This window comes from Beta vulgaris, chromosome 4, assembly GCF_026745355.1.
Source record: "Beta vulgaris subsp. vulgaris cultivar EL10 chromosome 4, EL10.2, whole genome shotgun sequence".
Taxonomy (NCBI): Eukaryota; Viridiplantae; Streptophyta; class Magnoliopsida; order Caryophyllales; family Amaranthaceae; genus Beta; species Beta vulgaris.
The window spans coordinates 64,278,437-64,303,177 of NC_079205.1; the positions used below are offsets into that span (position 1 = coordinate 64,278,437).

General features: G+C 34.3%; 1 protein-coding gene across 1 annotated transcript; it reads right to left on the minus strand.

Annotated features, from left to right (window-relative positions):
* Positions 1-22,515: 22,515 nt before the first annotated feature.
* On the minus strand, positions 22,516-24,147 carry LOC125497126 (extensin-2-like). The gene has a single exon (XM_048643817.1). The coding sequence runs from the start codon at positions 24,095-24,097 to the stop codon at positions 22,706-22,708; it is 1,392 nt and encodes a 463-aa protein (XP_048499774.1). The 5' UTR covers positions 24,098-24,147; the 3' UTR covers positions 22,516-22,705.
* Positions 24,148-24,741: the final 594 nt, after the last annotated feature.

The window sequence follows — 24,741 nt, forward strand, 5'->3', positions numbered from 1 at the left end:
GATATCATAGAGTCATAGATGATTGTCCCCTGTTGGTGGGGTTTAAATTGTTAAAGACATCAGATTAGTAACAATATTCTACAAAGATATCATCTTGATTTTAGAGACTATCCCACACTAGTCCCATCTTCAAAACGAGTCAAACCTTGACCCCAATGGTCAAGTAAAGTCAAACATAAATTCAAATGACTTTATTAAGAAAGTACTCCTGTACTATAATTTCCATCTGGATGCTTATGATTCCCATGCACATCAAGAACTTGTACCTGAAACTTTTCCTCTCAGCTCAGCTCGCCAAATAGGTCATCACAGGGTCGTTGAGGAAAAACAACAATCAAAAGAAAACAAAGAAGCACATACATCAGCAACGCTGAGTACATAACACAACTTAATTAATGTGAATAATAATGCATGCAATCCTCACAACTTCGGCTTGCTCTTCTTATGACTCTACATGCGACAAGCATTAAATGAACTTACTAAATACTTTCTTTTATTATTATTTGGCAATGAACGGGCACCGTCCTCCTCTTGGAATCATACGGGCTACTATTCCTTGTGTAAGAGATCCCACACCTCTTACTAAAGTTCCATGAACTTTAAATAACTTGACTCGAGAAATTTAAGCTTGTTAGTAATGAACGAGGGTGAGAGTGAGCCTCTAGACTCAACATCTCAGAGATAAATAATACGAGTGACGTCTAGCCCACTCAAAGATCTTGATAATTGGAATTCCATAAACTTGCTTGATAAAATAAAAGCATTAGCATCGTCATGCTAAGCTATATGCAGGAGTATAGTTTCACACTAACTCCCCCTTATGTTCAATACTCATGGGGATCCATCCCAAGAGTTTTATTGCCAAAGCCCATTATGTGAGACACAATCACAATAATACATCTAGCAAATAAATTAATTTCTTATCTTTCTTTAACAAGTGAATGCAACAAACACCATAATTAACTAATTCAAATTCTTTGAGACCTTGCTCATCTTATTACTTTAATGACTCCATGAGTCCTTTTTTTACTTTCTTAAGGATCCATGATCCAATCAATTGAGTCCTTGCTCAATGATTAACTCTTGTGAGACCTTGCTCAATAACTTTAACTTGTGAGACCTTGTTCAATAACTTTAAAACTGGTGAGACCTTGCTCAACAGAATATAACTTCTCATGAGACCTTGCTCAATAATATATAACTTCTAATGAGACCATGCTCAATAAAATATATAACTTATAATGAGACCTTGCTCAATAAAATATATAACCTCAAATGAGACCATGCTCAATAAAATATATAACCTCAAATGAGACCATGCTCAATAAGATATTCTCAGGCAAGCCTTATCTTCAAGAATAACTTTAACAACTTTAATCATGCTCAAAAGCAATTAACATCAATCACATGCTTTTCAAATATAGGAAATAACTCAAAAGTTCCATTCCTAATCTCCTTTCTAAGTTCTCAACATGTACTCAAACAATTATAAGCCTCTCCTTACTCCTCATGCTCAATAAATAACCTTTAATATACTATAGTCAAAGGTCAAAGTCAAGTGTATGTACATTTTTGTTTTTTTTTTGACGAACAAGTGTATGTACCATGATAGCACAAAAATCAACAGTCAAAAGTTTGACTTGCTTTTACTATTCTTGACACCTACCAATAATAAAGTACTACCAATTAGTACTTCACAACAATATTCAAGGCTACTAATAACTAAAAATCAGCACTTTGAAATACTAACAAAGCTGATTTTTGTTGAAAAGTTTAAAATCTATTTGTGTCAAAATTTTGAAAACCTTTACTAGTAGGCAAAACCCACTATAAACTACTACTTAAACTTCATAAAATATATAAATTACTAATAAATTACTGCTGTAAATTATTTAATAATAATAATAACAAATTTTTTTTTTACAAGTGGTTCGAAAACCACAATCTCAAAAACTAACCCAACCGGCGCCACCACGAGCACCACCTGCACCACCACTGGCGCGACGGTGACAGGGTGACGCTCGTGCCCAGTCGGCTGCCACCTACTGCTGGCCGGCAGTGGCCAGCACTTCCGTTGAAGCTCGTCGGCGAACCACCACCGTGGTGGCCGGAAATCGCAAGCAAAGAGGCGAGAAGGAGAGAGAAACTAAGGGAAGAAAACCTCAAAATTTTCAGAAAAATAATTACCTTTTTGCTTCCCTTTGATATTTGCAAGATCTTCCTAAAATTTTCAAAAACAAAAACTAGATTAGAAGCTTGAACTTTGAAGAAATTTCTTGAAGGAAACTAGAGTTTGAGAGAGAAAAGAAACCCATCCTTAATCCTTTTGAAGAAAGTGGCTAGAAGAGTGATGGAGAATGATGGGAAACTAGGGTTTCCCTTTTTATAGTGGTAGTATTTTTGAGTAAAAGACCAAAATGCCCTTACTCATTAAATTGCCAAAATACATTTGATGATCAATTTCCAAAATAATCTTCCTACTAGTATTAATAAAATACTTTCTTGAAAATACTAAAATACTTCTTTGTGAAAATATTCAACTACTCTTTTGGTAAAATGACCAAAATACCCTTCTGCTCTCAAATACTAAAATTTAATAGCTTTAATAATTCAAAAATGATTAAAACTATTTAATTAAATATCTTTAAATATGGGGGATTACACTTTTAACGCCAATTCTCCTACTCCCAGGGCCGTAATTAGGCCTAGGCGAGAGGGGCAGGTGCCTAGGCCCGTAAAACACATCACCTAAATAAGTAAAGACAAAAGAGAGAATAAAAGGAAAAGTATTAAAAAAAAGGAAAAGAAAATATCACTTCAATACTGCAAATATGGTCGAGAATTACGCTTACTCTTCAACCTATAACTCCTTCAATCAAATTCAGTTTCTTATTCAATTCTCCAACTTGTTTTCCAATTCAATGCCAAACGCTCAAAATTATTGGGTAATTTCTCTCTTTTCTCTTCAATTTTTGTTCTTTATTCGAATTTTTAAGGTTTTGCAAATTATGAATTTCATTACTTCATTTTTCGACCAAGATTTATTATATAATAATAATTTTTTGATGTAATATATATAAAAGTACATAAAAATATTGTTAAATTTTCTTAGAAGTTATGTAAAAGCCAACAAAGAAAATTATTTTCGGTCCGGACCGAAAATCAAAACTTCAAAAAATTCGGACCAAACAACTGTTTATTTTTTCGGTCTGGACCGAAAAATCAAACATAAAATTTTTAGACCTAATTATGGCCCTAATATGTAGGTTCGCCCTTGTGATCCAAAATCTCAAAAACGGGACTGCCTACTCGAAACTACAACGAATTCATGAAGTGTTTTCGTAATGTAGCCAAACATCCTAAAAAAGCTATACTAAATGTACCTCATCTTCCGACGCCGGAGGAAGTTTCCAAAACAATGCTCCCATTTGCTGATTTGCAAACCGATCCCGACTCCGATACAGATCAACTTACACTACCACCGTCTATTAGAAAGGGGGTTGGTACTAGTGATTCCGTTGTTTCGTTTGGGTATTTCCAACTCCAACAAGCCTTTTATGTTTTTGCTGATCATAAGTCGTACACTTTCGATGACAGAAAATCTGCCTCACAAATTATGATCGCTCTTTTTTCAGAATAGATGTTGGATAAACCGAAATCAAAATGAGTAAAAATCAGGCTTTCAATACCCTATAAGAGGTTTGAAACAGATGTTGGATATGCTCATACAACATCTTTAGCTGAGGTTTTCTAGATTAGCATTGACAAATTTGATGAGTCGGAGAGACGATGAGAAGTATATGGTAAAATTGAAGTTGTTGATCTAAATGTAGCTCACACATTGTACCAGCGAGATCGGAGAAATTCTGAGCATGTACGTGCTAATTCTACCGTATCCTCGACATGTCCTTCTCAAACTATTTCTGTTATAAATGGTTTTTGTGTTACTATTGATCTCTAATAGGGCGGTATTGGGGCCTCCGGTCTTGTGGAAGTAGTTTGGAAGACGTTGCTCTGGGTAACTGGCAATTGTCATGGGATTATACTGAAACTGAAGTTGCTCGCATTATTGTGGTTGATTCTTTCAAGACTATTGTGATCGGGATGATTTGTTATCAATAGATACTGATGTCAAATATCAGTCGGCTGGTTATGACAAACCACTTTGTGCATGTTTTGAAAAACCATAATGGACATTGCATAACGATGTATGATGTCATATTTCAACATGCGGTACAAGCATGGGTTCAAGTTGAAGTCGTTGATATGAATGGTGTGCCTACCATCGCCGAATATGATGTTTGTGGTAGTATAACCGCTTCATACAGTCATTTTGAGCTTGACTATGATTCCAATTTGAAAGATCATTGTAAAACGACACTTTTGAAGACTAAAGATTTGGAAAAAATGAACGTTGAGCGCTGGAAGAAAATTCAATTATCTAGATGCTGTATTGCAGTACCTATCTATGCTTCTCTTGTAGTTGAAGCAGACTTGTGGAGTAGTTCTCATCTCAAAATTGCTGAAGGGAAGGTGGAATTTAGCCAAACCATTTTGAACTTGGATATGACTATATTAGAGGAGATGGAGACATTGGTCTTAGGGTGATGGTTTGTTGGAGTTATGGATCAAGGATTCCTGGGAATAATCCGTTTGATTTATAAGATATTCGACATTTTTGCAAGAGTTTAATATATGGGGTAGGATTTTCTATGTTATTACTGATATATATTTTGCTGCTTGTCTTAGGTTTTAATTTTTATGGTTGCAACTTAGCTCGAGTAAATACCTTAATATGAGATTTTGGAAACCTAAGGGAAAACTTACCTATTACGTGTTCAATTAACTTCTTTTTGAATATTTATTTTTTTGGTCTAGACCAAAAAAATAGTTTTTTTGGTCCAAGTTTTTTGAAGTTTCGATATAGAACGGTTAACTAGAAACTGTTAGTTGGTTCGTCCCACCATCCTAATATGTAGTTTCGCCATTGGGATAAAAAATCTCAAAAACGGGACTGCCTACTCGAAACTACAACGAATTCATGAAGTGTTTTCGTAATGTAGCCAAACATCCTAAAAAAGCTACACTAAATGTACCTCATCTTCCGACGGCGGAGGAAGTTTCCAAAACAATGCTCCCATTTGCTGATTTGCAAACCAATCCCGACTCCGATACAGATCAACTTACACTGCCACCGTCTATTAGAAGGGAGAGAGGAAGCGCTTGAGCTGTACGAGGTAAGAATCCTGTTATTAAGAGAACTCTCCGATCTCATTTTTTAGCATCTCTTACTTTTGAAGGAAAGACTATTTTTATACTGCATAAGAGATCTGATGTGTACTTACTTGCGGTTAGGGATGCTGAGAGTGATTGGTAGGAGTTCAGTAAAAAGGGTGGGACTTTGTTTACGGGCACTAAACCATTAGGATTTTCGGAATCATATACTGATATAGGGTTGGTACTAGTGATTCCGGTGTTTCGTTTGGGTATTTCCAACTCCAACCAGCCTTTTATGTTTTTGCTGATCATAAGTCGTACACTTTCGATGACAGAAAATCTGCCTCACAAATTATGATCGCTCTTTTTTCAAAAGAGATGTTGGATAAACCGAAATCAAAATGAGTAAAAATCAGGCTTTCACCACCCTATAAGAGGTTTGACACAGATGTTGGATATGCTCATACAACATCTTTAGCTGAGGTTTTCCAGATTAGCATTGACAAATTTGATGAGTCGGAGAGACGATGAGAAGTATATGGTAAAATTGAAGTTGTTGATCTAAATGTAGCTCACACATTGTACCAGCGAGATCGGAGAAATTCTGAGCATGTACGTGCTAATTCTACCGTATCCTTGACATGTCCTTCTCAAACTATTTATGTTATTACTGGTTTCTGTGACTATTGATCTCCAATTGGGCGGTATTGGGGCCTCCGGTCTTGTGGAAGTAGTTTGGAATACGTTGCTCTGGGTAACTGGCAATTGTCATGGGATTATACTGAAACTGAAGTTGCTCGCATTACTGTGGTCGATTCTTTCAAGACTATTGTGATCGGGATGATTTGTTGTCAATAGATACTGATGTCAAATATCAGTCGGCTAGTTATGACAAACCACTTTGTGCATGTTTTGAAAAGCCATAATGGACATTGCATAACGATGTATGATGCCATATTTCAACATGCGGTACAAGCATGGGTTCAAGTTGAAGTCGTTGATATGAATGGTGTGCCTACCATCGCCGAATATGATGTTTGTGGTAATATAACCGCTTCATACAGTCATTTTGAGCTTGACTATGATTCCAATTTGAAAGATCATTGTAAAACGACACTTTTGAAGACTAAAGATTTGGAAAAAATGAACGTTGAGCGCTGGAAGAAAATTCAATTATCTAGATGCTGTATTGCAGTACCTATCTATGCTTCTCTTGTAGTTGAAGCAGACTTGTGGAGTAGTTCTCATCTCAAAATTGCTAAAGGGAAGGTGGAATTTAGCCAAACCATTTTGAACTTGGATATGACTATATTAGAGGAGATGGAGACATTGGTCTTAGGGTGATGGTTTGGAGTTATGGATCAAGGATTCCTGGGAATAATCCGTTTGATTTATAAGATATTCGACATTTTTGCAAGAGTTTAATATATGGGGTAGGATTTTCTATGTTATTACTGATAATATTTTGCTGCTTGTCTTAGGTTTTAATTTTTATGGTTGCAACTTAGCTCGAGTAAATACCTTAATATGAGATTTTGGAAACCTAAGGGAAAACTTACCTATTACGTGTTCAATTAACTTCTTTTTGAATATTTTATTTTTTTGGTCTAGACCAAAAAAAATAGTTTTTTGGTCCAAGTTTTTTGAAGTTTCGATATAGAACGGTTAACTAGAAACTGTTAGTTGGTTCGTCCCACCATCCTAATATGTAGTTTCGCCATTGGGATAAAAAATCTCAAAAACGGGACTGCCTACTCGAAACTACAACGAATTCATGAAGTGTTTTCGTAATGTAGCCAAACATCCTAAAAAAGCTACACTAAATGTACCTCATCTTCCGACGGCGGAGGAAGTTTCCAAAACAATGCTCCCATTTGCTGATTTGCAAACCAATCCCGACTCCGATACAGATCAACTTACACTGCCACCGTCTATTAGAAGGGAGAGAGGAAGCGCTTGAGCTGTACGAGGTAAGAATCCTGTTATTAAGAGAACTCTCCGATCTCATTTTTTAGCATCTCTTACTTTTGAAGGAAAGACTATTTTTATACTGCATAAGAGATCTGATGTGTACTTACTTGCGGTTAGGGATGCTGAGAGTGATTGGTAGGAGTTCAGTAAAAAGGGTGGGACTTTGTTTACGGGCACTAAACCATTAGGATTTTCGGAATCATATACTGATATAGGGGTTGGTACTAGTGATTCCGGTGTTTCGTTTGGGTATTTCCAACTCCAACCAGCCTTTTATGTTTTTGCTGATCATAAGTCGTACACTTTCGATGACAGAAAATCTGCCTCACAAATTATGATCGCTCTTTTTTCAAAAGAGATGTTGGATAAACCGAAATCAAAATGAGTAAAAATCAGGCTTTCACCACCCTATAAGAGGTTTGACACAGATGTTGGATATGCTCATACAACATCTTTAGCTGAGGTTTTCCAGATTAGCATTGACAAATTTGATGAGTCGGAGAGACGATGAGAAGTATATGGTAAAATTGAAGTTGTTGATCTAAATGTAGCTCACACATTGTACCAGCGAGATCGGAGAAATTCTGAGCATGTACGTGCTAATTCTACCGTATCCTTGACATGTCCTTCTCAAACTATTTATGTTATTACTGGTTTCTGTGTTACTATTGATCTCCAATTGGGCGGTATTGGGGCCTCCGGTCTTGTGGAAGTAGTTTGGAATACGTTGCTCTGGGTAACTGGCAATTGTCATGGGATTATACTGAAACTGAAGTTGCTCGCATTACTTGTGGTCGATTCTTTCAAGACTATTGTGATCGGGATGATTTGTTGTCAATAGATACTGATGTCAAATATCAGTCGGCTAGTTATGACAAACCACTTTGTGCATGTTTTGAAAAGCCATAATGGACATTGCATAACGATGTATGATGCCATATTTCAACATGCGGTACAAGCATGGGTTCAAGTTGAAGTCGTTGATATGAATGGTGTGCCTACCATCGCCGAATATGATGTTTGTGGTAATATAACCGCTTCATACAGTCATTTTGAGCTTGACTATGATTCCAATTTGAAAGATCATTGTAAAACGACACTTTTGAAGACTAAAGATTTGGAAAAATGAACGTTGAGCGCTGGAAGAAAATTCAATTATCTAGATGCTGTATTGCAGTACTATCTATGCTTCTCTTGTAGTTGAAGCAGACTTGTGGAGTATTCTCATCTCAAAATTGCTAAAGGGAAGGTGGAATTTAGCCAAACCATTTTGAACTTGGATATGACTATATTAGAGGAGATGGAGACATTGGTCTTAGGGTGATGGTTTGTTGGAGTTATGGATCAAGGATTCCTGGGAATAATCCGTTTGATTTATAAGATATTCGACATTTTTGCAAGAGTTTAATATATGGGGTAAGATTTTCTATGTTATTACTGAATATATTTTGCTGCTTGTCTTAGGTTTTAATTTTTATGGTTGCAACTTAGCTCGAGTAAATACCTTAATATGAGATTTTGGAAACCTAAGGGAAAACTTACCTATTACGTGTTCAATTAACTTTTTTTTGAATGTTTTATTTTTTTGGTCTAGACCAAAAAAAAATAGTTTTTTGGTCCAAGTTTTTTGAAGTTTCGATATAGAACGGTTAACTAGAAACTGTTAGTTGGTTCGTCCCACCATCACTTAACCTAAAAATAAAGAGAGAGAATTATTTTCAATAACGACGGCACATAGGTTTTATAGATGTATTGTTTTAATTGGAAACTGTTAGCTGGTTCGTCTCACCTACGGGGCGGAACCCCTTGATGGCTTATTGCTAGGAATAGCCACATTTATCGATGTTGTGAAATCCCTTGCTGATACTAGCAAAGTTCTCGATAAATATGAAAGCAACGTTGTTGCTCGATAAACTAGTAGAACATACACTCTCATTCAGAAATTGCGATCAAGAGACTACATTATGTAATCAAAATGCATGCATCATTTTCATTTCATACGGTCAAATTCATTACACAAAAAGTTAGTAACTACACAAAAGAGCATGTTTGCAGAACTTGGTTGCTTTCTTTCATTTACAAAAAGTGGTCTTCCATTTTTCTTTCCCTTTATTGATTTACAAAAAGTGCTTGTCATGCCTCACTTACTTTACATGCATTTAGTCTAGATATTCAAAGCCATCAACCTCATCCTCCGTGAGTTGTGCATTCATATTCAGAGTTATGATTCCTCCATCCGGCCAAATGAACTGTTGTTTCATCGATCAATTGTTGCTCAACTAGCACAACCACTGGCAGCTCACCTAACTTGTCCATTTCTTCTTTTTTTTTTTTGCCAAGATGAGGAATTTTTTTAATTATTACCCCCTTTAACTTTTAGTATTTCAACCATAACATATTGTAGTTGCAGCCATGTATAATTGATTAGTTTAGGATCATACTCATTATATGCATCCACCACTGAATCCACTAGTTCCTTATTATCATTTGGAAACTTCTTGTGTTGTATTGCTTGAATTGAGTTGAAAAATCCCAAGTCTAGGGCATTGAGATCAGGTGACTGGGCAGGTTGACAAATTAACTTCATGTTGAACCCATCTGAATTGGTTGCTTCATTGAATTCAGTGTCATCCGGGCTTATGACGTCTTGCATTATCTTATTGGATCCATATGCAATTTGTAAGCCATTTTGGCCATTTCTGTTTGATTGATAGAATCAAGTGATTGAGTTTTTTTTTTCCCTGATGATTGCTTTTGTAATTGATGTTTGTGGTCTTAAATGAATATCCCCTGCAGTTTGGTTTGATGTTGTTATTTGAGCCACAACCTCTTCTGTAAATGCCCAAATTTCCATCTTCCCATCAAACAAACATACCCCATCTTGTGTTATAACTGGTCTGCCAATTGTTGCAATGAACATGCACTTTGGAATGAAACTTATGTGTTGAGTGGACCTATAAGGTTCTGCTTCACCTGCTAGCAAGTAGTATCTTTGGGTTACCTTACTTTGGAGGAACCAATTCTCATCAATGTGTATGACATTGAATAGACACTCAAATCTTGTCCCTGTTCTAACACCTCTTGGGATAATTTTATCCATTATCCATAGTAACCTTGCATGCTTATGGTGACTCTAAGGGTGGGTTTAATATTGTTAGTACGTGACCTGATAATCCCCTTTTTCAACATACTCACTACACATGATGCACTCACCCCTAATGCAGAAGCAAATGCCCTTATAGTGGTTCTTTTCTTTTGGGGAATTGATTTCAAATACTCCTCATCCCACATTTTTGCCTTTCTACCCAACCTCTCTGGCTTCTTGCTAGTAATATCAATAGTAGCCCCTGATGCTGCTTGATGTTTTGCATCTTTCCATATTTTGTAGATTGTGGACCTATTTACCCCAAACTATTCAGCTATTTGGTTGACATACCATGGGCCATTAACTTGACATTGAAAAACATTTCATCACCAACTGAGTCCTTAAAGCATTAGATAATTCTATTTTTTTTTACCCGTTAATGTGATTAAATAATGGACAAAATGTATACCTCTTCATCTTCTCTGTCTGAATCTTGCAGATTCTGAAGGAGAAGAAGCTCGTCCACGTCCATGTGAAAATCATTTTCTTCATGGCATTGAGGTTGTTGATGTTGTTGAGGTTGTTGATGTTGCTGAGCTGATTGGGCAGCAACCATGAAACTAGAGCAACTATGTGTAATTAGTGCAGTGTGTGTGTGCTGTGTTTTTTGTAAAAAAAATTGTAGGAGAAAATTTGACCTTGCAATGTGTATTTATAGACTCAAGGGGTTGAACTTTGACTTTTGAAATTTTGGAAGGAGTGTAAAAATCCCAAAAGTAACTTTTTGGTGGTTCCGAATTTCCTCCCCTTTTTGTAATGAAACCCTACATGATTTTTGGTGGTAAAAGGATGTCCCTTTCACACTTTGTCTTTTTCTATTTCCTCTCTCCTCCCTTCACTGTTGGGTTAATTGGGGGCATTAATGTCTATTTTGCACTCTCTTTCATCTTTTCTTGTTTTTTTTTTTTTTGCAAAACTCAAATGATGCAACTAAATAAGTAGAGAGGTAGTAGTATATAACTGTGTAAATCTAAATCTATAAATTATACTCCGTCATTATTTACTTCTGAAATCAATGTTATGCATTAAATCAAAAGTTACCATCTTATTCCTTTTTATCATTTTATCCTTTCAAACAAACGAATGGACTCAATGATAGACTCATAGATGATTGTCCCCTATTGGTGGGGTTTAGATTATTGTTGTGAGGATTTTCGTGTTTACGCTGTTGATAGGATTTTCGTGTTTAAGGCTATGTTTAGTTCACCTGAAATTTTCTGATGAACTTATTTGATCTGATCTGAACTTATTTTTTCTGATCTGATCTGATCTGATTTACAAGATCTTATCTTTTAGATTTTTCTCAATATATAAGAAAAAATATAGTCATGTGAGGTCTTGTTTGATTCGTCTCAATGAGTACTTTATTAATATTCAATTATTATAATTTTTACTAATATGTAATGAAAGATATTTAATAGTAATAATGATTTTTAAATATAAGCATGATCTGAACTGATCTGAACTTATTTTTTAATCTGGTCTGAACTTGTTTTTTCTGATCTGATTAGATCTGAAATAAGCAAAAATAAGGTGAACTGAACATAGCCTAAATTCATGACCTTGAGGCTAAAATCAAGATGATATCTTTGTAGAATATTGTTACTAATCTGACGTTTTTTTATTTTCTTTCCTTTTATGTATTTAATGTTTTATTGTTGATGAGCTTGACAGAGTTATGGATTAAGTAATTTCATTACTATTTATATACAGCTGGTCTTGAAGATTTTGTGGGCTGTGTTCTAAAAAAAGTTGGACCCTTACGAAAAAGAGAAAAAAAAAAAAACATACAACTTTGATAAATTATAGGGTCTTTTGTCAAAAAGTACCTAATAAAATATACTTCCTCCGTTTCATAATAAGCGAAACACTTAGAGCCTGTTCTCTTCGGCATAAAACAGCTGGACTGAACTGAACTGAACTGAACTGAATTGAACTGAATTGAACTGATCTGAACTGAACTGAATTGAACTGAACTGAATTGAACTGAATTGAATTGAAATGAATAGTGATATGTGAGAGTAAAAGTATTGTCAAGAGCTGAACTAAACTGAACTGAAATGAATAGTGATATGTGAGAGTAAAAGTATTGTCAAGAGCTGAACTAAACTGAACTGAACTGAACTGATCTAATCTAAACTGAACTGATCTGATCTGAATTGAACTGAATTGAACTGAACTGAACTGAACTAAACTGAAAATAAGCTGGGGAGAACAGGCCCTTACTATTTTAGAACGTTTCAAAATAAGTGAAACATACCTTAAATGGATAAAAGAAAGTGACAATATTACAAGAGTGTCCATCACAAACTTGTGTGGTTTGGTTTTCTCTCTCCTCCTTTTGATAATAATGTGGTGGGGTATAGGAAATAAGAGAGAGAAGATAAATGGGGAGGTAGATGAGTGGAGGTATGTGTTTCAAATTTGAGTAAGGTAAAATGGGGAGGTAGTGGAAAATGAGGTGGACAAATAAGGTGAGGAGAGAGAAGAAATGGGGTGCCCCATGAATGGAGATGCTCTAAGGGTATTTTATGACTTTTAGCTTTTGAAAGTGATGTTTATTAAATCTTGTGCCCAATTCTTATATTTCACTTATTATGGAACGGAAGAAGTATGTTTTATAGGGAAGGACCTAATAAATTTTTTTTGTCTAAAAAGACCTATTAGAATATTTTCGGTGGTTAATTTCAACCATTTTATGAATTTCAGGCCAAAACACCAACTTTCGGTGGTTAATAACAACTATTTTATGAACCTTGGTCTCCTATGTGAGAGATAAGAAGCGATAGCATTGGATCCAAGGGTCAATTTTTTTTAATGTATTTTTCTTTACTTTTGATATATTTTGTGTAATTTAATACTAACCTCTGTTTCTAAATAAGAGCAACAATTTGGCTTTCACGCTTACCAATGCATAACTTTGACTATTAGTATATCTAATTATGTATTTGTAAAAGTTATAAAAAGTTGATAGTATGATCAATTTTGTTACTATATGAAGTATTAGTATACAATACACTCAAAGTGATGTGTTTGAATATTGTAAAAGTCAAAGTGTTGCACTTATAAAGAAACAAATGAAGTATATGACAATTCAAGCGGTCGTTACATAAACATCTGAATCTAATGATCAGAAATTCACAATGACATTTCATTGTAGAAAGTTCAAAGAGTAATTCACAGTAATTAATTATTCTACAAGAGTCTTAGATGATATAATTTCCTTTCTTAGACTCCATTCTTTTCGACTGAATGAATGAAAATTTAGTTCAGTTTAGTTCACAAAATTCAATTCAGTTCAGTTCAGTTCAGGTTTATTCAGTTCAGTTCAAACAAACTAAATCCAAAAGAACAGAGCCTTAGGCACCGTTTGGTAAGGTGTAAAACATTTTCCTGGAATATTGTTTTTCTCTATTTTCAATTTTACATTGTTTGGTGTGCAAAGGAGTGTAAAACCATTTTTCTTATGAGTAAGATTGCTCTCCCAATGATGTAAAACTATTTTCCCTTCAAAATCTCACTAACAAGATTGCTCTCCCAATGATGTAAAACTATTTTCCCTTCAAAATCTCACTAACTCCTTACTTTCCCTTTCATTTTCCTTTCTTTTCATATTTTTTCTAGGAACCAAACAACGTAAAACTAATCTTGAAATTGTATTTTTCATTGTAAATTGTTTTCAACGAAAATCATTTTACACTGTGTTGAAACCTATTAAAAAGTCCACTTGTGACTTGTGAGTGTCCCATATTGGAGAAAGAGGAGAAAATAAACCACTTTATAAGATGAGGAGTTACTCCTCCTACCACCAATTGGTCTTAGGATGGAACCTCCTAACTTGTAAGTGGGCTAAACTCTCCTCCTCCTTATTGAGTTACCCAGGCGCATTTTCATATAATCTAAAAATTAACATGGTATCAGAGCACGGGTTGCGAGTCTCATCTAAACTGGGTATTTGATCGCTACTGGATAATGATTTACCTCAACAGGATGTCCAGCCCCTAAGAGGATTATTGCTCTGACATTTCCAGTTAGCTCTGAATTTCTAAGGATACTCACAAGTGAAGGGGTGTGTCGAAACCCATTGAAAGTCAACTTGTGAGTGTCCCACATTGGAGAAAGAGGAGAAAATAATCTTAAAACTCTCCACCACACTACGAGTTAAGTCTTTAAGGGTCATAATCTAATGATCATGATGCCAGTTTAACTTAACAAGGAAGTACAATTTACAGACCGATTCCATATACTCCAACTAGTGAAGACAAAGTAAAAGATATCAACAAAGAGAGGAAAAAAAAGGAGGCATTTCATTACGTTGAGCCAGTTAAATAAATTCATTCTTCCACTTGACAGTTTCTTTAGGTAATACTTTTACTTAACAAGGACAGACAAGAGCAATGTGATGAGTATGTGACCATTCAGAATATACTTTTAAAACTCAAGTTGGGAGTTGTATGTGATCAGCTATGAAGTTTTCTCAAGGTTGAAATCTTCTATGGTAATTAAATAAATCATTTAGCAAGTTCAAATCATCAAATCTAAGCTATATAAACAACATGTATCTTCATCAATATTCACAAATATCCTGAACACCAACAAAAATTACAAGTTTTCAGGAAATCTGAAGATCAGACAGCAGAATATATAGTTTTTTTAGGCACGATAAAATGGCAAATTTTTGGCTTACTACTCTTGTTTGTGCCTTTGCATTATTCACACTTCTCACTGATGTAGTTGCAGACTCATACGACTACAAATCTCCATACTACTCGCCGCCACCATACAAATATGAGTCTCCACCCTATAAGTCTCCCTCATATTCGGCCTACAAGTCTCCTGAACCATATTATAACTCTCCACCACCTTACAAGTCTCCCTCATATAAGGCCTACAAGTCTCCTGAACCATACTATTATGATTCTTACTCACCCTCGTACCCAGCCTACAAGTCCCCCGAACCATATTATAACTCTCCACCACACTACGAGTCTCCTTCATACCCGGCCTACAAATCCCCTTCATACTATAAGTCTCCACCACCACCCTACAAGTCCGCCGAACCATATTATAACTCTCCACCACACTACGAGTCTCCTTCATACCCGGCCTACAAATCCCCTTCATACTATAAGTCTCCACCACCACCCTACAAGTCCCCCGAACCATATTATAACTCTCCACCACACTACGAGTCTCCTTCATACCCGTCCTACAAATCCCCTTCATACTATAAGTCTCCACCACCCTACAAGTCCCCCGAATCATATTATAACTCTCCACCACACTACGAGTCTCCTTCATACTCGGCCTACAAATCTCCTTCATACTATAAGTTCCACCACCTACAAATATGACTCATACAAGTCCCCTTCATACTCTTACGAATCTCCACCTCAATACTGAAATTCTACATCATCTTATTATCATTACTCATTCATGACTCCTATTCACCGTATCTAGCTCGTACACCATCCTAGTTTCAATCTCTTTTATACTATATGTCACATCCCTATTACAAATAATTATATAATATATATTTCAATAAAACTCAAGGTTATAACCTATGTTTTACTGCTTGGATTTGAGAATTGATGTAATAAATGTATATGTTCAGTCGTTGCAATATGTATTTATTTATACAAGCAAATTTAATAATGAAATATGAGCTTTTATATTATATTTCTAGATTGATCTTGGGATGCTAGTGTTCATATTCACAGGTTCATTATGAAGAATAACATCAAAAACCTAGACAGCGATAGTATTATCTTCTTATTGATCAAGAAAGAACATTAATAGACTATAATCTTATTATATTAATTTCGGAAGATGTATCTAACACAAAATAACTAAATCTGTCTTGGCTTTGCACAAATATACTACGCATTTTCCTCAACACAACTAGTATAGTACTACCTCCGTTCCTAAATAATAGTTACACTTACCTTTTTCACGCATATTGTTGTACTACTTCGAGCTTTTATATCTCTAATTTTGTATTTGGTAAAAAAAATATAAAAAGTCGATATTCTAAAAGTACATATCGAGACGAATCAAACAAGACCCCATATGACTATATTTTCTCTTAACCATAAATCACAAATGATAGTCAAAGAAAAATTTGTAAATAGTATCAAAAGTGAAAGTGTAATTATTTAAAAGAAATGGAGGTCGTATTATTACTTTGACCAACTATATATTTAGTAGAACTTTTCACATTTTCGAGGCTTAGGTACTAACATATAGTTGAACATGCATAATACGTCCTTAGTTTTTTTTATTAGTTGCAACACTTTGACTTTCACGCTTATAAATGGACAATTTTGACGTTAAGATCTTCAATTATCTACCTGTCAGAAAAATTCAATTATTTGTGAGTATATATTTTTAGAAAGTGGATTTTTTTTAAATATATATTGATATATAATAAAACAACATTATACTTACTAATTTTCAATTTGGACCTTGCCAAACCCACATCATAATCCAGGCCCATCAATGTTACTTATCCGGACCTTACCAAGGGCTTTGAGATGACTATAGGGTAGTTAAACCCTCTATCTTGCCTTAAAATAATGCTTCTCAAAACTTGTTTAATATTCTTCTAGTTCAATCCCTAAGTACCTCAAAAGGCTCCCATTTCCCACCATATGCTCATCTAAACTCATGTATAAGATGCTTTCAAATGATCTTTTATGACCTTAGGATGCATCCATGATAAGGTACATGCCATACATCTGATGTCCGGGCTTTCAAAAAGTTCCAAAATGCGTCTATCACTTCAAATTTGACTATTTTGGAAATGTTTTTGAGTTTCTTCAAACTATTGAGGACTACCTTTTAATATATTAGTATAGATGTACACAACAAAAGTTATCGAACAATACTTAACAATTAGGTAAGATACATAAAATTTAATCAAATTGATCAAAAAGAGTATAATATGACGTGAAGTATCTAAATCCCCTAGCTGTATGTAGGTGCATGTATGACAGAAATTCAGAAAAACATAACTCGACACTGGAGTGACTTAAAACTCACTGTCTAAAGTTCGTCAAAAAAAAATTATAAGTGATTTCAACCAAATTTATGCAACCTAATATGTGTTTTTAGCTATATCTATGTTAAAACTCAATCTGATAAGATGCTTTGAGTCTCAAATTAATGGCTTCATTTGAACTGTAATGAAGTATTTGATTAGAAACACGAAAATCGTAATCTCAATTCAATTAGTTAACGTAAGTGATGTTTAGCTAATACTTAGTTCAATGATCCATGTCGATGTGACAACTGACAAGCTAAGTAACTGATCAAGTACCCCAATCAAAGAGACACATTTATAAGAGATATTATACTTATAACTTATAGGAAAAAGTTATATGCAGCCCTAAGGGCTGTATATAAAAAGGTAAAAATGGAAATAAGTTGCATTAATTGATCATTTATTATATCGGTTGATGCAAAAAAAATTCATAAATCCACAACTTATTTCCAGTTTAAGTAGTGTATTTATATCTTATATGCAATTCTAGGGTTGCATATAGCATAACCTTAACTTATAACTTGCAATCAATTGGTGCATGTGTAACAACCTAATTATCAATGACAATTCACGGTCAAATTAAACTTATTAGTATTCATCCCAAAAAAGGAAATTGAGCAAAATTATCAGTGAGGAAATTAAAGGATTGTTTTTAATAAATGTAACATTAGCTTATCTATGGGGAAAGTGATAGATGTATCGTACATGTACATCACTTTAATTAATGGAGATAATCAATATTTTTTATTATATATGAACTAAAAATTAAATATACTAAAGTTGATGTTTCAATTACACATAATAGTATTAAACAATGTCTCGTATCATAATATATATATACTCCTTAATCCTTATAGCTCTATTCCTATTTGTTTTTCGCCTTTGTGTATCAGAAAAATTCTTTTCATAATATTGTTTGAAATCCTTGTGGCACGACTATTCATTCTTTTGTTTCCAGTTTTCTATTTTTTAAAACTAAAAACAAAAATATGAAAAAAAAGTAGTTTTCAATTTTCTGTTGACTATTAAAGTAACATTATATTATTGACAATTTTACAAAATGAAAAAATTAGTATAACTCGACTAACTTTAAGCTCATTATCCCACTTATATTATATAATTAACTTCTAAAATCATAAAATAAAAGATTAAAAATGACATCAATACTGATCATACTAAGGGGCCATTACTTTTTGTGACGTGCCTTTTTTTTTTTTTCTTTCTTTTATCTCTGCTTAGATGGATTGATAGACATCCTATAATAATTTCATTTGAACTGTGACAAAAACTTGTTAAGAGTGACACCTAGATTGGAAACCACCCAATGGTCAGAGATAAAGGAGACAGAAGGTTAGGTTTCGAAGAAATTAGTTGGTGGTTGAGTCCACCACGCATATATTGAGCTATGAAATTTGTTGATCATCACCTTAAGTGGCTCTTAATTGATAATTACGGGCCCTTAATTTTATGTAAATATGAAGTCATCAAATCATATCAATGACAATAAATTATCCCATGGACTACGTTGGTTCTTTTTATTAGTGCAAGAGTTGTTATTATACATGGTGGCTGAAATGATGACATGCCTAAGATCGAACAAACAATAATTTACAATTATGCATACTCCCACCGTGTATAAATACTAAATAGTTCGTTTTTGATGTAACACGTTAGATTCTCAAATAATGGTACGACATTGTAAGTTTATGTATATATCATATATTATCAGTATTATATATTTTTATATGTATCAACCATATAGTAATCCCATTCATATATTGTCAACAATCCGTTTATACATATCAATAATAACATAACACCACCACCAACTAATCGAGTAAACCGGCCTTAGCATATATGCATTCGTAATAAATTAAATGTTAAACTAACCATTGTTTTTCTTTCTTGAGAAACTAATATAATCTAAGTAAAAGATCATTAATCTCCTTCACATTTGATTTTCTATATTCATTTAACATACAATGCAACCATATTAGAATGTTTTAAAAATATAAATTATTGAGAATAATAGGGAATAAGATTCAAAAAATAACTTGCCAAACTTAGAAATTACCCTATTATTTTGGCACAAAGTGATGTAAATAATGGCTATATTTAAATAACCAAGGAAAACAAAAAGAGAGAAAACTTTTAAACAAAGATAATGTTTACAATTCCTTATCTTACAGTTACAAGTTGCTCTATAATGGGTTTTTGCTTTTAGTTTTTAGCACATGAAGTGCAAGAGTACGTGAATTATTAAGCAATGATGATTTTGGTCCTCGTAGTGCATATTCTATAGTGGAATTCTAATACTAACAATAACTAAAGAGCAAATTTGATGATAAAGAAAGAAAAAGCTAATGAATAAATGGAGGACAGCAAATCAAAAATAAGAAAAATTCATTAAAAGAAGAAGAAAATTAAAGATGACAAATATCTATTGACTAAAGTTTACTTGACTATCTCTATCAATTTTGTTAAAATTTGAATTAGTGGTTTGTGTCCTCATTCGATCGACCTGCCCAATATGGAGTATATAAGTATTGTCATTATCTGTTCTTTTCTTGTTGTTCTATTGATTTTCACCATTTGAAAGTTGAGATCCTGTTGATGACAAAAATATACGTTTCTTTTTGTTTTTATTATGATTATTGCATGAACTATTCAAAATAGGTCGAATTGTCAAATGAGAATTCAAAATACATTATTTGATTATGTGGATATTTTATAAAAGAGTTAGTGACATGAGAATTATTGTAAAACCGCCTCTTTCACCATATAAATACTAGTCGTATATGCATGCGATGCGTGCGTCCACACTCTTATGAAGCTATATGTATGAATGATAATGTTTTTTCAATTTAAAATTATTTTGGTAGTGAATGTCAATTATTGAGGTTCTTTATAGAAGTATTATCTTTTTAAATTAAAGTTGACTGATTTTTTACTGTTTAATACCGTCACTGAAAAATTTGGTTGATGATTTAATTTAATAATTCATTGTCAGCGGTTTATTATAATTCTTTAATGATTCTAAATATTAATAAACGATATTGTTTGAACTTTGTAAATAATACGAAGTAATATATCACTAACTTTTTTTTATTGAAGATTCTAATTAATTTCGTGAATTGATTGTGTCAATCTATTTTTTCAAGTTATATAGTGATTGCACATTCCATTTTCGACTTATTCTATATGGCAAGTTGCATTGATTCTCATTTTTTATTTTTTTTATAAATAGAAAATATTATTTTAAATTATCAAAAGTTTATTCTAGTCATTTCAAACACGGACACCACACCTCCTTCCTTGGCGTATATAATAGAGATTTAAAAATATTTGAGGACAGCGTATATAATATTATCAAAAGGTAATATGTACTTTTTATAATTTTTACAAATACAAAACTAAAGATATATGTCCTTAAAATTTTGAATTGACATATGTGAAAAGTGTAAGTGTGTAGATTAATATGAAACGGATGGAGTATATTTTATAAGTTAAGGAAAAAGAAAATATCCTCCTCAAGAAGAAACTAAGGATTCATATATATGATTAACATAATTTTATTAAATACCTAGAGTTTTTAAATATATCTAAATAGTTAATAATGGATATCTTTTCCTCCAAGAAATAAGACACTAGATAAGGATGCTAATTTAATACTTCCTGCGTTTAGAAATAGTTGCACCATTTGTATAGTGTTTATTATTCACATCTTGCACTTTGATTGTCTTTGGCGATTTATATTTTAGGAAAAACATAGTTGCATGAGATTTTTTTAGATTCGTATCAACGTATTTATATTAATATCAAATTTTTTATAATTTTGACTTATTGATAATTAACGATATTAATGTTTGAAATAATGTATTGGCAAACGTGAAAACATGAAATGGTACAACTATTTTTAAACAGATGAAATATGAATGAAATCTAAGGAAAGAAGAGAGTAATTATAAGGCCCTTAATTAGTGTACCTAACCATTTATCTAGACGTAGAGAACATGCATTGTCAACGAATAAGGTGCATTTGAGCAGATAATAAAACAGTAACCACTATTTATTAAACTGTATGCTTTCACAGCTCACTCTAACAAGCCCAAGCCCAAGCCCAAGCCCAAGCCCAAGCCCAAGCCCAAGCCCAAGCCCAAGCCCAAGCCCAAGCCCAAGCCCAAGGTGAGGCTACCTAGCCCGAGATCTATCTTATTGTCCGACCTCACTACATCAGTACGGAACATGATGAGCCCTAGCACTAGCAGCAACATCGATATATGAGAATTGAGACATTTCCACTTCTTAGTAGGAACATTATTTAATTTATTCTTAATGACAATTTATCAACCAGCAATGTTACACTTAGGAGTAATTTATGCCGCCTTTAGGATTGCATGGTGAAGTTAAAAAAGAAAATATTTATTAAACATTTCTTCTGTTTCAAAAATATAAGGCATTTATGTTTTATAAAAATTTACTTTGACTACAAATATCTCTCAAATACGATAAATAAAAACTATAAAAATTATACCGTTGGATTCGTCGATCTTGAAAAATACTATAATACATTATTATTTTTTAAAATTTTCTATCAACATAAATGGAAAGTAATTAACGGTCAAAGTTCGACCACAAACATCGTACGTGCCTTATATTTTGAAACGGAGGGAGTACTATATAAGCATTTATTACATTAATTGACCTATGATCATATTATAAATTCCTAAATTGATACTATTGTATTTAGTACTTATATGCAACCCTAAGTCAAGATGATTGTCATTCCTTCGACAACCCTAACTACTTAATGCCTGCATATATCAAAATTCATATTTTCCTTTTACAATACCTATAATAATTTGATCATTGCATCATTTGTAAACTAAATTTAAGCATATTTTGCAATATTTAAAGATTATATATCATCATGGCGTGATATATCATATGTTGTTAGTTGATAATGTGCATGTCCTTTAATATTTAAAACGTTTCAATTTTTTTAAATTTTTTACTAATAAGTAATTAAAAATATTAATAATTAAAATTATATTTTAATAAATATAGAATAAGTTACGTATTTTGAAATGGAGAAGGTATATACGTACCAGATATCTTATCATTGCACCTAAACGTGTCATGTATTAATGATGTAAAATTTTTATTCAAACAATCACTATTAGGTACACTTTCACAAGAACAAAAAACAATTTTACAATTAATCATTAAGAAAAAGAAGACCAATATCGCATCAATGACTTATTCTTGCGGCAACTTGATTCAATATTGTTCTAATGTATACTAACTTGAACAGTTTTGCTCATTCAGTACTAATAGTATGGAGGTGGCGGAGAGCTGTAGTAGTATGGAGTTGGTGGTTTATGCATTGGAGGAGGCGGTGATTTGTAAACGTATGTCGGTGGAGGAGACTTCATTGGAGGTGGGGGGGACTTGTAAACGTATGGAGGAGATGATGAGTGCATTGGGGGAGGGGGAGACTTGTAGTGGTACACTGGTGGAGGTGGCGAATGCGCGGGTGGTGGTGGAGATTTATAGTAGTATGGAGGTGGTGGTGAGTGTACCGGTGGCGGGGGAGACTTGTAATAGTAAGGCGGCGGTGATGGGGATTTCTTTGGAGGGGGTGGTGACTTGTAGTGGTAAATAGGTGGAGGAGGTGATTTTATTGGTGGAGGGGGAGACTTGTAGTAGTATGGTGGAGGAGACTTCTTTGGAGGTGGTGGAGATGAATAGTGGTATGGAGGTGGAGGTGACTTCATTGGATGTGGTGGAGATTTGTAGACGTAGGGAGGAGGAGGAGACGGTGATGGTGGTGGTGGTGACTTGTAGTAATATGGAGGTGGTGAATGCTTGGGTGGTGGTGGAGATTTATAGACATAAGGAGGTGGTGGAGAAGGTGATGGTGGGGGTGGTGACTTGTAGTAGTATGGAGGAGGAGGTGGTGATTGCATGGGTGGTGGTGGAGATTTATAGACGTAAGGAGGTGGTGGTGAAGGTGATGGTGGGGGTGGTGACTTGTAGTAATATGGAGGTGGTGGGGAAGGCGATGGTGGAGGTGGTGACTTGTAGTAATATGGAGGAAGTGGTGAATGCATGGGTGGTGGTGGAGATTTATAAACATAGGGAGGAAGTGGTGAATGAACAGGTGGTGGTGGAGATTTATATACATAAGGAGGTGGTGGTGAAGGCAATGGTGGGGGTGGTGACTTGTAGTAATATGGGGGAGGTGGTGAATGCATGGGCGGTGGTGGTGATTTATAGACGTAAGGAGGTGGTGGTGAAGGCGATGGAGGAGGTGGTGACTTGTAGTAATATGGCGGAGGTGGTGAATGCATGGGTGGTGGTGGTGATTTATAGACGTAGGGAGGTGGGGGTGAAGGCGATGGTGGGGGTGGTGACTTGTAATAATACGGAGGATGTGGTGAATGAACGGGTGGTGGTGGAGATTTATAGACGTAAGGAGGTGGCGGTGAAGGTGATGGTGGGGGTGGAGATTTGTAATGGTAAGCCGGAGATGGTGGTGGCGGAGACTTGACATGACCATGGTGTTTGTAAGGGTGGCCTTGGTGGCCGTGATGAGGCGGCGGAGGGGAAACATACATGTAAGGATCCGTGGCTAGAGCGCTAGTGAAAAATAGGCATAACATTAAGGTGTAACCCTTCCCCAGCCAAGGCAAATGCCTTGGCCCTCCATTGTTTCCCATCTTTTGGGTGGTTGTTTTTGGGAATATCGAGTTCCTTGGTAGAATAAGTGGCAGTGATATTCCTTTATATAGGAAAGCAATAAAAGAGTAGCTAACGAAGTAACAATGATACATAGTAGAAAACAGCCTGGATAAAGGGCATATATCATTAATTCCAATTTTTTTCAATCTTAGAATTGTCAACAACACAACTTTGATTGGTGGAGTTCAATATTCTTAGCTGATGCTGGGTCCTAGAGTAAATTATCAGGATAAGTTAGGACTTGGGAGTTGGTAACAGGACCTTCGGATGCTTTTCTCAATAGTAAAAGAAAAAAAAATAATAGAATTATACAATCACTACTACATGATACTCCAACATGATTTATAAATGGCAAAATTGACAAAAATAATCTCAACTATGACCGTTCTGTTCAAATAATTTCAATTTTGGGTTATTCTGAAATAATCTAAACTATTTGGAGTACCTTTCCTAAATAATCCAAACTTCTATTTTTCTTCCCTTCAATGATCCCTTTTGGGTCTATTATATATAGGATAATTAAAAATTTGGATTATTTTGAGAAAATACTCCCAATAATTTAGATTATTTTATAATAACCCATAATTAAGATTATTTTAAGTGAAACGGTGATATTCTGAAT